The sequence below is a fragment of the Eptesicus fuscus genome, chromosome 11 (assembly GCF_027574615.1).
Source record: "Eptesicus fuscus isolate TK198812 chromosome 11, DD_ASM_mEF_20220401, whole genome shotgun sequence".
NCBI lineage: Eukaryota > Metazoa > Chordata > Mammalia > Chiroptera > Vespertilionidae > Eptesicus > Eptesicus fuscus.
The window spans coordinates 17,976,494-17,989,767 of record NC_072483.1 but is presented as its reverse complement, the minus strand read 5'-3'; the positions used below and the strand labels follow the sequence as shown (position 1 = coordinate 17,989,767).

The 13,274-nt window shown below is 54.1% G+C and overlaps 1 protein-coding gene across 1 annotated transcript in view; it reads left to right on the top strand.

Moving 5' to 3' along the window:
* The window catches only part of LCT (lactase), a 51,237-nt gene that overhangs the window by 9,627 nt on the left and 28,336 nt on the right, over positions 1-13,274 (top strand). The window contains exons 2-6 of the mRNA XM_054723350.1: positions 464-543; positions 3,096-3,179; positions 6,212-6,314; positions 7,599-7,677; positions 12,266-12,992. Of these exons, the coding sequence (XP_054579325.1) occupies positions 464-543; positions 3,096-3,179; positions 6,212-6,314; positions 7,599-7,677; positions 12,266-12,992 (1,073 nt within the window). The remainder of the gene's footprint in view (positions 1-463; positions 544-3,095; positions 3,180-6,211; positions 6,315-7,598; positions 7,678-12,265; positions 12,993-13,274) is intronic.

Here is a 13,274-nt window from a genome sequence, read left to right as displayed (position 1 = left end):
CTTGGAAAGGCTTTTACAGCTGAAACCGGTTTGGCTCAGTGGATAGAGCGTCGGCCTGTGGACTGAAGGGTCCCAGGCTCGATTCCAGTCAAGGGCATGTACCTTGGTTGTGGGCACATCCCCAGTAGGGGGTGAGCAGGAGGCAGCTGATCGATGTTTCTAACTCTCTGTCCCTTTCCCTTTCTCTCTGTAAAAAAAAATCAATAAAATATATTTTTTTTTAAAAAAAGAAAAAGTGAAAGGCTTTTACAGAGGCCCAGTGTCCACGGAGCATTCTCTAACGGGGCATTTGTAAGCTGCCTTATTTTCTAAAACCTTCCAGCTGGGGTTGAGCCGTGCGAGTGCAGTTCTTTTCAAATGGGTGGACGTGGAGTAGAAAGTTGATAGGAAGCGAGACCCCGCGCGGCCTCCGTGGCCACGGGCTCCCGCCTCGCTCACCTGCTCTCCTCCCCGTCGGTTCCAGGAGGAAAGCTCTCGGTGGTCCTGCCGGCCGAAGCCGCCTCGGAGCTCCTGCGAGAACCCGCCACAGCCTCCCTGGCCCAGGTGAGGACAGACCTGCCCTGCAACAGCCCAGGAAAGTGCCATCTCGTCCCAGACAACGAGCCGGGCGTCTGTCGGCTTGACTTTGGCATCGTGCCCTGTGGAGTCCGCTCTCGGGACTCACAGTGACGTTCGGTGAAATCCCCTTGTTGGAGCCTCCCTCCTGCTGGTCAGGTGTCAGCTTCTGCCGCTGCTCGCTCTGATTTCTTTACTGAAAGAGTCAAAACAGCGTATTAGGAGGGAGGCCAGCTTATAGCCAAGCAGGTACCGGGGCGGAGGGTTAGTTCTTACCAGTATAAGTAATGTGCCCCTAGAGTCCCCATCCAGGTTTCTACCTCCTCTAATATAACTTCTATTTTTTAAACCTTATTTATTGCCTTTTTTTTTTTTTTTTTCCTAAGAGAGAGAGGGAGGGAGGGAGGGAGAGAAACATCAGTTTGTGGTTGACTCCTGTCTGTGCCCTGACTGGGGATGGAACCTGAAGCCTTGGTGTAGCGGGATGGCGCTGTAACCACCTGAGCCGCCGGCCGGGGTAAATACAACTTTAAGCCGGGGCTTGAAGAGGAACAGTGACACCTGAGAGGGAAGCCGCGTGGGCCCTCGGAAGGCTGGCTGACAGCGTGGCACGCCGGCAGGAAAAGGCCGAGTCGGCAGTTCTTTGGCCCCCAGGGCGCGGCCCGTGCCAGACACCGGCTGGTATCTGCGCCACGGGGAGGCCCCGCACTCAGCGGCCGGCCTTGGGGTTTACGAGCTCGGAAACTTCCAGTCCAGACAGATAAGCTAGAAATGCCTGCTCCAAGGCCGAGTGTGCGGCGGGGCGGGGATCGTCTGAACGGATTTACGAGGGGCAATAAGGGCTGTCGGCCCTGAGCTCGGAGACCAAAGTGCTCATCGGGGAGGTGCTGGCGGAGCAGCAGCCTTCGCCCTGGGCTCCCGGCCCAATCCGTGCAGGTCGGAGTTACCTTCCGAAAGCGCCGTGTGGCCCGGTCCCCTGCTGGGAGGTCGCACTCCCCTGAACTGGAGCGAACCCCGCGGGGCCCTCCCTCGGGCTCTCCGCTGCCCTCTGACCTCACCTCATTTTCCCAGCCTGTGCCCCACTTCCTTCCTGTCTCCCGCACCCCTTCTAATCCTCCAGCCTTCCTCAAAAATCCCCCCAACACAAGTCTCCCCATGGTTAACGTCCGTCCGTGGGAGGGTGCTCTTCACCAGGAGGCCGGCTCGGCCTGCTGTGGCCTCTCCCACCTGAAACCCTTGGCGGGCTGTTCAGCCAGCAGCTCCCGGGTTCTGGTGTTGATCCGAATCACCTCCGTGAGGTCCGAAAGGTGGGCGACCCTGGCCTGGAGGCTAGTACCAGAGGCTGAGGACAGTCCTGGGCCCTCAGAGGCCGCCCCCGGTCCCAAGTGACTGTAGCCGCCGCCAAGGTCTGAGGACCCGGGGTGGACTTTCCTCTGACCCTGCTGCGTGTCTGCCTTTCCTGTGTCATCGGTGCGTTTGCTAACACGCTGCATTAAGTTGTCTGCTTCTGTGAATGTGACTCCCCACCCATTGTACCCAGCGCAGTGACTTTCGAGAGTAGAAACTCAATGACGACAGGTTGTGAGGACTGGACAAAAGCAGGAGCTGAGCGGACGGGGAGCGGGAGGTTGGGGGGTCCCACCAGGCGTGGGACGTTTAGTAAACACCGATGAGAACATGATGGGGGAGCTGTAGGGCTCCCGTGGGAGGCAGGTGTCCGAGCCCACCGCTCACACAGTGGTCACCAGGGGCCAGGACCCAGTCTTTGTTCTTAGGGACAGATGATCCGTGGGCGGGGGGGGGGGGGGGGGAAGAGGGGGGCAGGAAATGGCGTGCTGAGAAGGGTTGGGGAGGAATCACAGTGTCTGTATGTGTTTAGACTGTGAATCTGAAGCTCTTAGAGTGCATGCAGGCCAGAGGCAGGGCGGAGGGCATGTCCTTCCCTGGGCGAGGGGGGATGGGGCCGACCAGGCGTGAGAGCGGTGTTCTCTGGGGGGAATAGCATGGCCAGGCGAGGGCCGCCTGGGGCGGACTTGAAACTGCGGCTGGAAGTAGCCAGTGGCTGTAGCCTCCGATGGAAATAAAGCTCAGTGCGCAGGGGGGTCTGCGGAGATCCCGGCGGGAGGGGCCGTGGGTGGCAGGGGGCTCCCCTGCCTCCGTCCTGGCAAAGTGGGGCCACGTGGAGGAGGTGCGGCCCAGGGCAGCCCTGGCCTCCGACTCCCTCCTGGGGCTTACCTGCTGGGTGGGAGCCCGCCCTGTCTGGCATACAGTACTCCGTGCACTCGTTCGCTTACTCATATGCGATTATTGAGCGCTTACTGGGTGCCAAGCACTTTGCTGAGTACATAGGTGATATCCCCAGCGGCACCCAGCTCCTCCCAGAAACACACACACACTCCTTCCCCAGCTGCTCCTCCGCCCGCTTTTCCCTTGGGAAATCCCACTTGGGAGTATTCAGCTCAGAAACTGAAGAACGTTTCTGAGCAGTTCTTCATCTTGAAATCGCTTGTCTCTGATGACCCTGTTTCCTCCTTTCTAAGGACGCGGTGGATTTCCTGTCTCTCGATTGGTCTTACGATTGCCAAGGAGGGCGGAGTTTGCTGCAGGAGCTGAGGGAGCTGCAGGTGAGTCGGACGAGTCCCCTCCGACGATGAGCGGCAGCGGCTCCTGCATGTACCGCTCGGGCTGACGTGTGCACTGAACGGCCGCTCACACTCGGCGGACCTGCTGCGCTGCATCTGGGGAGCTTCCCCCGAGAGCGTCGCTAGAGGACATGCGGAGGCTAGTCTTCCCGGGAAGGATGGTGAGGGTTGGCTGTTAAGGTAAATATTTACATGCGAGTCCTGCTTTCCCGTGTAGAAATCCACTGAGAATCCAAATTCTAGATTAACAAAAATGGTTCCTGGGTTTGGCTCCTGGTTGCACAACAATGTGAGTGTGCTTAATGCCTCTGAACTGTACTCTTACACCTGGGTAAGATGGTGCAGTTTATGTTATGTGTATTTTACCACAATTGTTAAAAAACGACATTTGACACCCAGGTCTGCAAAATCAGATACCAGCTTTCTGGACTTTCTTATAACCTCTGACCCCTCCTTCCTGCCCCCGGTGTTGTTTTTCTCAAGTCTAACGATTCTGACTCCTTAGAGAGAGTATGTCAGGCGTCTCCTACCCAACTGTCAGCTCCTCTCCTGTGCTTGGTCACTGCTGTGCAACGTCCTTGCTTAATTCCTGGAATCCCGACTGTCCCCCGTCCTGGCAGAGTATAACGGACTACATGCCCAGCAGTTTCCCTCTGGACCTGCCGAGTCCTGGCAGTGTTCCTGCCCTTACCCCCGAAGAGCCAGCTGCCCTCTTGCAGGCCTTATTCCAGCCTCTGCAGGTTCGGGCACAAAGCCACTCGCCTTGCCCTATGCCTCCTGGTTTTGGTCCCACCACCTCCACCACCACGGAGATGGATTGTCAGAGGAATTATTCATTTACAGGCCGCACACATTAATGTGAAGGCTCAGTGCTGCAGCCAGGCGGGCCTCCATTTTTCCCGAGGCAGGAGGCCCGCATGGACAAACCAGCATCCGTCCCATCCCCATATCTGTTTCCAGCTGGCCGTGTCGATGCTGCTGCTTTTGTTACCTGCACACAACATGATCTCCTCAGAATAGCAGGTGCCTGCACAAGACGTTTGAGTGCTAGCTGCTCGGGTTTCAGGGCCTGCTCTACCCCGGGCACCGGGCGGGCTCTTTTCCTCACATGACCTCCCCCTCTCAGCACACCTCACATGACCTCCCCCTCTCAGCACACCTCACATGACCTCCCCCTCTCAGCACACCTCACATGACCTCCCCCTCTCAGCACACCTCACATGACCTCCCCCTCTCAGCACACCTCACATGACCTCCCCCTCTCAGCACACCTCACATGACCTCTCCGTCTCAGCACACCAACGTCAAACACTGGGTCGGGAGCCCGAGCTGAGGTTGGACCTGGGCTTCCCCAGGACACCACAGCGCCTCTCAAAAACCAAAATAAGCCCAAAGTGTTGGGACATGCTCATCGGGGTGGCCCTTTTGAAAATCACATGTGACCTTAGTCGTTTTGTAAGCACCTCCTAGGAGCCCGGAGCCTGCGCTGTGGGCCTGCTGCCAGGTTTCTGGGCCGCAGGCAGCTCCGTGGGGTCTTCGAGGCCTGCAGACGCCTGTGATGACTGAATCCGTGTCTCATCTTCCTCCAGGAATTCAGCCAGGGCTTGTTGCTCAGCTCGGGGCTGAGGCGCGGGGGGGGGGGGGTGGGGTGGGGGTTGGAAACCCCGGGGTTAGCGGGCGCAGCACTCGGACACGCAGCAGAGCCCGGCTCCTCTGCTGCTGGCGGATGTGGGGTACAGTGTCCCTTTGTACGTGGAAACATTCTCCGGGGCCCTGCTCCCACAGTGGCTGGACAGAGCTGTGAACCCTCAGCCTGTAGCCCACCAGCCAGATAGTAAGCCTCCCTGGACACCTGCAGCGGCTCTTACTCCTCTTGTCCCCTCAGGCAGGAATGACATCAGATGTGGCCTGGCAGCTCAGAAGCTGCCCTAATGGTGCAGGATGACCACTCTGGCCACGCAGTGGTGGGGGGAGAACCGAGCAGGAGAGTGGTCCCCTCTGGGGCCGTTAGTTGCATGCCTGGTAGCATTTCCCAGTCACCCCACCAGGACAGGAAGGCAGTCGGGTTCTCCCCACGAGAGGGGCTGACGTGTGTCCACAGGAGCCGGAATCAGCTGCCTCCTGCACGTGACCCACTGGGGATCGGGCCCACAACCCGGGCACGTGCCCCGACTGGGAATGGAACTGGTGTTCTCTTAGTTCAATGGTCAGTGCTCAACTACTGAGCCACACCGACTGGACTCCTTTTATCTTTTTATTATGGAAGATGTCAAACATATCCAAAAGTGGAAAGAAACATATAATGAAGCCACCCCTATTTCAAAACCTAGCAACGTGTGGTTGATCTGGTTTCTTCTGTACCTTCCCTTCCCCCAAACCAGATTGTCTTAAAGCAAAGCCCAGGCATCCATCAATACCGTGATGGTGGCACCTGACTGAGCTTCTTGTAGGAACACAGCCCCTGGCCAGGGCGCCCTGCCTCGTTCCTGGTCCTGACACAGTGCCTGGCTCCAGGCGGTGCCTCGGAGCCTGAGACGAAGTCAGATGAGCCTGTCTGCTTGGTGGGGGTCAGTGGGGAGGTGGCCTGTGGTGTTGAAAAGTTAGCTCTTGTCCTGACTGGTTTGGCTCAGTGGATAGAGCGTCGGCCTGTGGACTGAAGGGCCCCGGGTTCGATTCCAGTCAAGGGCATGTACCTTGGTTGCAGGTACATCCCCAGTGGGTGGTGTGCAGGAGGCAGCTGATCGATGTTTCTCTCTCATCGATATTTCTAACTCTCTATCCCTCTTCCTTCCTCTCTAAAAAATCAATAAAATATATTATTAAAAAAAAAAAAAGAAAGAAAAGTTAGCTCTTTCTCCCGCAGAGCCTGGAGTCAGCTCCCTGTATTAACTGGGGTGGCTAGAGGTAATTTCCAAAACCAGACTGAGCATTCGTAGCTTCCCATCTTGAAATAGCGGTCCCTGTTATCAAAAGACGTACCGTTTCGGTTCACTTGCTGGCCTTTATCTTTTCAGAGTATTGAGCCAAAAGTGAAAGTTTTCATCTTCAATCTAAAACTCCAGGACTGCCCCTCCACCAGGAAGAACCGGTCTGAGCTGCTCTTCAGCCTTTTCCAAGGTGAGTGGACCATCACTGGAGAGGCTCTGAGTGACGTTTGGTGCACTGATTCGGGGTGGTGGGGGGGTAGCAGTCTTGAAAGTCTGGGGTTCCAATAGGAGGAGGACCCAAGGAGAGTTGGTGTGAGAGCCCATCCCTGATGGCTTTAGTGCCCCTTGCCTTCCTGGTGTTGGTCCTTAGCTCCCATTGGCCCGAGAAAGGTGACAGGTTCTGTTGAGGATGCCAAGGATACCTTGATCTTATGGAATAAAGACCACCGGGCACCAGGCGTCTGGTGTAAGCATGGGAACTGCTCTGTGTCTGTCTGTCCACTCCCATTACCTCTCTCTCCAAGGTTTCTCACCTCTGCAGCCCTTGGCACGGCTGCCTCTCTGCCCCCAGCCAGTCCCCTCTGCTTACCCTTGTTCATTTCCCCACTACCTCAACTTGCACTTGGTCCTGGTGGGTACCTGAGCTGTAGGTCTAGGACCACCTCCTCAATAGCTCTGGTTCTTAACAGTGAATCTGATTGGTTGGCATGGTTCAGGAGGTTGCTCCTGGTCCAGTCAGGTCCAGGGAAAGGTGGGGTCTATTAAGGCATCAGGGGCTGAGAGCCACTAGACACTATAGGAGGGGCCAAGGGGCATGTTCCTAGTGCCCTGATAGTCAGTCCAGTCACCCTAAAGGTCAGAGTATGGGACAAGTCACTCGTGTCCTTCCCACCACTTGTAGCCAGTGCTGAGCTGGCTTCACAGACCTCATGAAACTTACCCGCAGATGCCACGTACTAACCCTCACCTAACTCACCTTTCATGGCATAGAAAGTCCTTAAATTCCATCCCTTTCTAAATGGTTAAAATGGTCGATTTTATGTTTAACATATAGTTTGCTACATTTTTTTAAACCACCCCTTTCTGATATTTGACCTCTAAATCAATTGTTCTCCGTGTGTGGTCGCCAGACCGGCAGCGTCAGCATCACCTGGGAACCTGTTGGACATTCCCAGGCCCACGCCCCCCTCAGACCAGAACTGACCAGAAACTTTGCAGGGGGCCCGGCCATGTGTGTTTCATAAGCTCTGCAGGTGATGCTGGTGCACACAGAGTCTGAGAGCCACCATCCTAAGTCCTAAGTAGGTAGAAACCACTTCTGGCCTCCTTCAATCCTTAGCCCATGGAATTCTCCAGAGGGGCTTGGAGCCATTGCTCAGAGGCTGGGTGTGTCGTATACGTGAGGAAAACCATTGATTGCATCATGTGCGTTGTTGGTCTTCAGGTAGAGTTAATTCTTCTTCTTCTCTTACAGCCCTCGATAAAGACCAAGGGCTCACCATTGGGTCTGACATTAATATATTCTTGAACTGTTCATCAAGTCTCGAGGAAAGGTAATGCAGATTTCCTGTCCAACTATCCGTAACTGGTATTTGCAGACTGCTCTACCATTCTTTCACGTGTGTGATCTCACGGGACTGTTGTCATCTGCCTCTCAGGCCAGTGATTAATTGTGGACATTTTAGAGGAGGAAGATGAAGGCTCAGAGGGGAAAGCAGGGAGAACCCGTCTCTCACTGCGTCTTACTCTGGGCCCAACACGGTTCTGGCTTTCTCACCCGTCATTGGGCCACCTTGCCGTTCACACACAAGTGCACGCAGCTGGGATTTGCACCCCTGCCTTCTAGTTTAAGATCCTGTGAGTTCGTGGCAGAGCAGGCTGGGAAGATAGATCTGAACATCCCTCTGAAGCTACGTGGTCTGAGCTGAGTCCTCTGCATCTGTTCCCTCATGGAAACTGTGAGACGCTTCCCCGTGAGGGGACCGCGTAGGTAGGGAAGCCAGCTGTTGCCTCAGGCAGAAGCCTAACTCGGGGGTGTTCTCAGGACAGACTTTAATTTATCCTGGGGTTGCCAATAATTTCTTAACACATGACCAAAATTTGTAAAAGACACCTTAAAAAATAGCCCTAACCCGTTTGGCTCAGTGGATAGAGCGTCGGGCTGCGGACTGAAGGGTCTCAGGTTCGATTCCGGTCAAGGGCATGTATCTTGGTTGCGGGCACATCCCCAGTGGAGGGTGTGCAGGAGGCAGCTGATCAATGTTTCTCTCTCATCGATGTTTCTAGCTCTCTGTCCTTCTCCCTTCCTCTCTGTAAAAAATTCAATAAAATATATATATTTTAAAATAGAGCAGATTTGAGGTTCTCCCCATGATTATAGGACTTCACCCACTCACGTCCCAAGGTGCTTCTCGGGTGAGCGAGAAAAGGACGGTGTGGAAACCAGCACTGGGAGTTCCCCAGAGCCCTCAGCTCCACGGGGTGTCACCAGGGGAGCTCCACGCACGGTGCACTAGGGGAGGGCAGAGGCGTCACCGGGCTGCCGGACCATCAGCGAGAGCACTCCCGTGTTCACCGCAGACGTTTCTAGCATGGCTAGTCCAAGGTGGTAAGCTTCAGTCACCACCCCCTCTTCGTACTTCTCCTCTCGCAGCTCTTGGCTGTCCTGTGCCGATTCTCCTTCTGTTGTTTAATCCTGTCAACGCAGTCCCAATCAGCAATTCACATCAACACCCTGAGCAGCTGCCGCATGCCAGGCTCCGTGCTGGGAGTGTGCGCAGTGCAGTGGGCAGATAGGCCGGACCTGCTCCCTGACCACGCTTGAAGTCAGCTGGGCTATGTCTTCTCAGGAAGCAAAACTCAGCCCCGCTGGTGTGGCTCAGCAGCTGAGCATCGACCTATGAACCAGGAGGCACATGCCTGGGTCGCAGCCTCACTCCCCAGTGTGGGGCGTGCGGGAGGCGATGGATCAACGATTCTCTCATCACGGATATTTCTGTCTCTCTCTCCCTCTCCCTTCCTTTCAGAAATCAATAAAAATATAGTAAATTTTTAAAAAGGAAAGCAAAACTCAGGAGGTCATAATAAAAGGGGCACCTTGAGAGCTTAATGATTATAAAACCACGAGATGCTACATGACACCAGCTCCAGGGGTCCCTTGACCTTTGCCTGAAGTGAAGGTTGCACTGCCTGATGTTAAGCTGACAGTGGGGGTCCTCACCCAGGTGATGTTGGTGGAGAACCTCTGCGTGCTGGGGGTGGGGGTGAAGGGGGTTCTAAGAGGACTAACATTGTTTTATCATTTGAGAGTTTTAGACCTTGGGGGTGAGACAAAGAGGCCCATCAATGACTCTATCACAAGAGTGTGGCATGAAACACTCACTGCTCCCCAGAGTGGGGAGAGAGTCTTTTTTTTTTTTTTTAAATATATTTTATTGATTTTTTACAGAGAGGAAGAGAGAAACATCGATGAGAGAGAAACATCGATCAGCTGCCTCTTGCACAACCCCCACTGGGGATGTGCCCGCAACCAAGGTACATGCCCTTGACCAGAATCGAACCCGGGACCTTTCATTCCACAGGCCAACGCTCTATCCACTGAGCCAAACCGGTTTCGGCCAAGGAAGAGAGTCTTATCTGGGATGTTCTGAGATGGCTTGGAGCAGGGGGAGGGTCGGCTGAAGGAGGGACAGCTGGAGGGGCTGGGCAGAGATAGAGGCTTTGTGTACTAAATATCTTCCCACGTTAGGCAAACCCAGGACTCCCAGCTCCAAGGTTTACGCGGCAAGTTCTGTTTTATCCAGGGGCGGTTTATTTATTTCTTCAAGACCTCTTCCCACCCAAGCTAGGACAGTCAGGGTCAGAGCAGCCGAGGCTGTGCACTGAGTGGGTGTCATCTGTGTCCCTGTTGTGTTCCAGAGTCGTGCATATGTTTTGGGTAATTCACAACTATAGCTCATCATTTCCCCTCACCACTCTCACAGCAAATGTGGACGAGTTGATGCTTCATAAAACAGGAGGTGCTTAGTCAGGTTGGTAAGGCCCAGGCTTCCCTGAATGGAGGGAGGCCCCCCTACAGCACCCCTGTCACTTCTACCAGTTCTTCATTCTGGGCCAGCCCAGTAGAAGGGTCATCCCCTCTCCACATGCTGGCCCTCGGACAGGGAGATGCTCTGTACTCCACCCCATTACCCCAGTGTGTTCTCTTCTCCAGACCAAAATCTATAGCCATCCTTCCTCAAGGTCGCCCTCTGCTGGTGGAACTGTGCAGGCTCCGGCATGGCGCTTTCTAGCCTGCCAGACATGACCCATGGATTGGGAAATCAATTTAGAGGTTTGATTTGAAACATTAAAAAACAAACGTTTGCCAAAACCGGTTTGGCTCAGTGGATAGAGCGTCGGCCTGTGGACTGAAGGGTCCCAGGTTCGATTCCGGTCAAGGGCATGTACTTTGGTTGCGGGCACATCCCCAGTGGGGGGTGTGCAGTAGGCAGCTGATCGATGTTTCTCTCTCATCGATGTTTCTAACTCTCTCTCCCTCTCCCTTCCTCTCTGTGGAAAAATCAATAAAATATATATTAGAAAAAAAAAAACAAACGTTTTCCCCAAAAAATGGAAGGGAGGAAAGAATCAGACTTCATTGCTTATAACAAGAGCATTTTAATGTTTTATTTCAGATATATTTAATATTTTTTTTTAATCCTCACCCGAGGATATTTTCCTATTGATTTTTAGGGAGAGTGGAAGAGAGAGGGAAAAACAGAAACATCGATGTGAGAAAAACACATTGACTGGTTGCCTCCGGCACGAGCCCCAACCAGGGCCCAGGTCTGGGGAGGAGCCTGCAACCGAGGTACGTGTCCTTGACCAGAATTGAACCCAGGACCCTTCGGTCCGCAGGCCTACGCTCTACCCACTGAGCCAAACTGGCTAGGGCCAGATATACTTATTTCTGAAATAAAACGAAACACAAAAGATATATGGACATAAATGTCTATACATCTATACACATGCATAGTGATATGTGTTTAAGAATACAAACACTACTCTACCATTTGCAAGCTATGTGATCAAGGAGAAGTTTTCATTAAAACACACACACACACACACAACACACACACACACACACACCAAGATATGAGTTCATTTACATAAAGTCTGGAGATGGGCAGTCTAGAGTGGTTATAATCGCCAGGAATCCAGGCTCCTCTCTTGTTGCTTTGTCAGCCTGAACAAGGCTCCTCCCTCCTGGTGCAGCGTGGATACCTGAGGTCCAGGCAGCAGGAAGGGGCAAGGAGGCCGCAGCTGGGCTGGTCTCTGACGGCTACACGTCAGCAGAGGCGTACAGCAGTGTGATCATTGAAACTTCTGTGCCAGCTGCCAAGTAGCTGGTGCCAGTTACTCATTTCTCTGTCTCAGCGTCCTCCTCTGCAGGGTGGAGATAAATAATTATAGTGCCCAGCTCATAAATGCATTGTGAAACTCAAATGACATCACATGCATACGTTTTTATCACAGGGGCCAGCACAGAATCCAGGCTCGGTACACTGACGTCAGCATTAGTATTACGTATGTTTTACAAACAATAAATTACCAGAAAAAAAAGTGTGGCCTGGAAACTGAAGACAGTCCGCAGGGTGAGCTAGTACAGAGAACAGTCGCATTGCTACAGTATTTGTTTTTGTTTTTGTTTTTTTTTAATATATATATTTTATTGATTTTTTACAGAGAGGAAGGGAGAGGGATAGAGAGGTAGAAACATCGATGAGAGAGAAACATCGACCAGCTGCCTCCTGCACACCCCCTACCGGGGATGTGCCCGCAACCAATGTACATGCCCTTGACCGGAATCGAACCTGGGACCTTTCAGTCTGCAGTCCAACGCTCTATCCACTGAGCCAAACCGGTTTCGGCTGCTACAGTATTTGTGTTCACACAGGAGCAGTGGAACCCCACTAAGAAGGGGTCATAATAATAATTCCCCCGACCAGCCACTTCCTGCCTGTGACTTTGTGGACATGGCTTTCCACTCAGTGTGTCTGTGTCTTTACCGATTACACACATTGTCACTGTCCGTCAGTCTGGGGGCATGTGTACTCAGAGTCATTACTTATGATGTCCTTTCCTGTCACTTCGTCATAGCAGGTCTTGTCCCCTGACTGACAGCCTGACCCTGCAGGGCGCCCGGCAGTGGGGCTCGGAGACTGCCGTGGGCTCCTCGCCGCCCAGCTCTGCCTATCAGAGGGCCTGGGAAGCGTTCGCTCACCAGCCCAGGGCGGAAAGGGATGCTTTCCTGCGGGATGTTTTCCCTGAAGGCTTCCTCTGGGGCGTCTCCACGGGAGCCTTCAACGTGGAAGGAGGCTGGGCTGAGGACGGAAGAGGGGCAAGCGTGTGGGACCAACTCGGACCCCAGCAGGCCGCCACGGGCCAGGCCACTCCGGGCGTGGCCAGCGACAGTTACCACAAGGTGGACTCTGACGTCGCCCTGCTTCGCGGCCTCCGGGCTCAGGTCTACAAGTTCTCCATCTCCTGGTCCCGCATCTTCCCCACGGGGCATGGGCCCAGCCCCAACCTCCGGGGTGTCGCCTACTACAACAAGCTGATCGACAGCCTGCTGGACTCGCACATCCAGCCCATGGCCACGCTGTTCCACTGGGACCTGCCGCAGGCCCTGCAGGACCGAGGCGGGTGGCAGAATGAGAGTGTGGTGGACGCTTTCCTGGACTATGCAGCCTTCTGCTTCTCCACCTTTGGGGACCGTGTGAAGCTGTGGGTGACCTTCCACGAGCCGTGGGTGATGAGCTATGCGGGCTACGGCACCGGCCAACACCCGCCGGGCATCTCCGACCCAGGAGTGGCTTCCTATAAGGTACTTCTCATCTTTGCAGCTCCTACTCGTCATAAGAAATAGGACATTTGGTAGGAGAAAGTCATTTTATCTTCCTATCAGCAAGTGTTTACTTTTTGTTTTTTAATTTAAAGGAAATCAGAGGGAGGGAAGGAACCATAAAGTGTTAATCACCTTATTTTGTCCAAGCACGGTGCTGGCTCCTTACAAATAGTCATGGCATCCTCAGGGCGGCACTGATGGGTGTGACTACCTCCTCAGGGCGGCACTGATGGGTGTGACTACCTCCTCAGGGCGGCACTG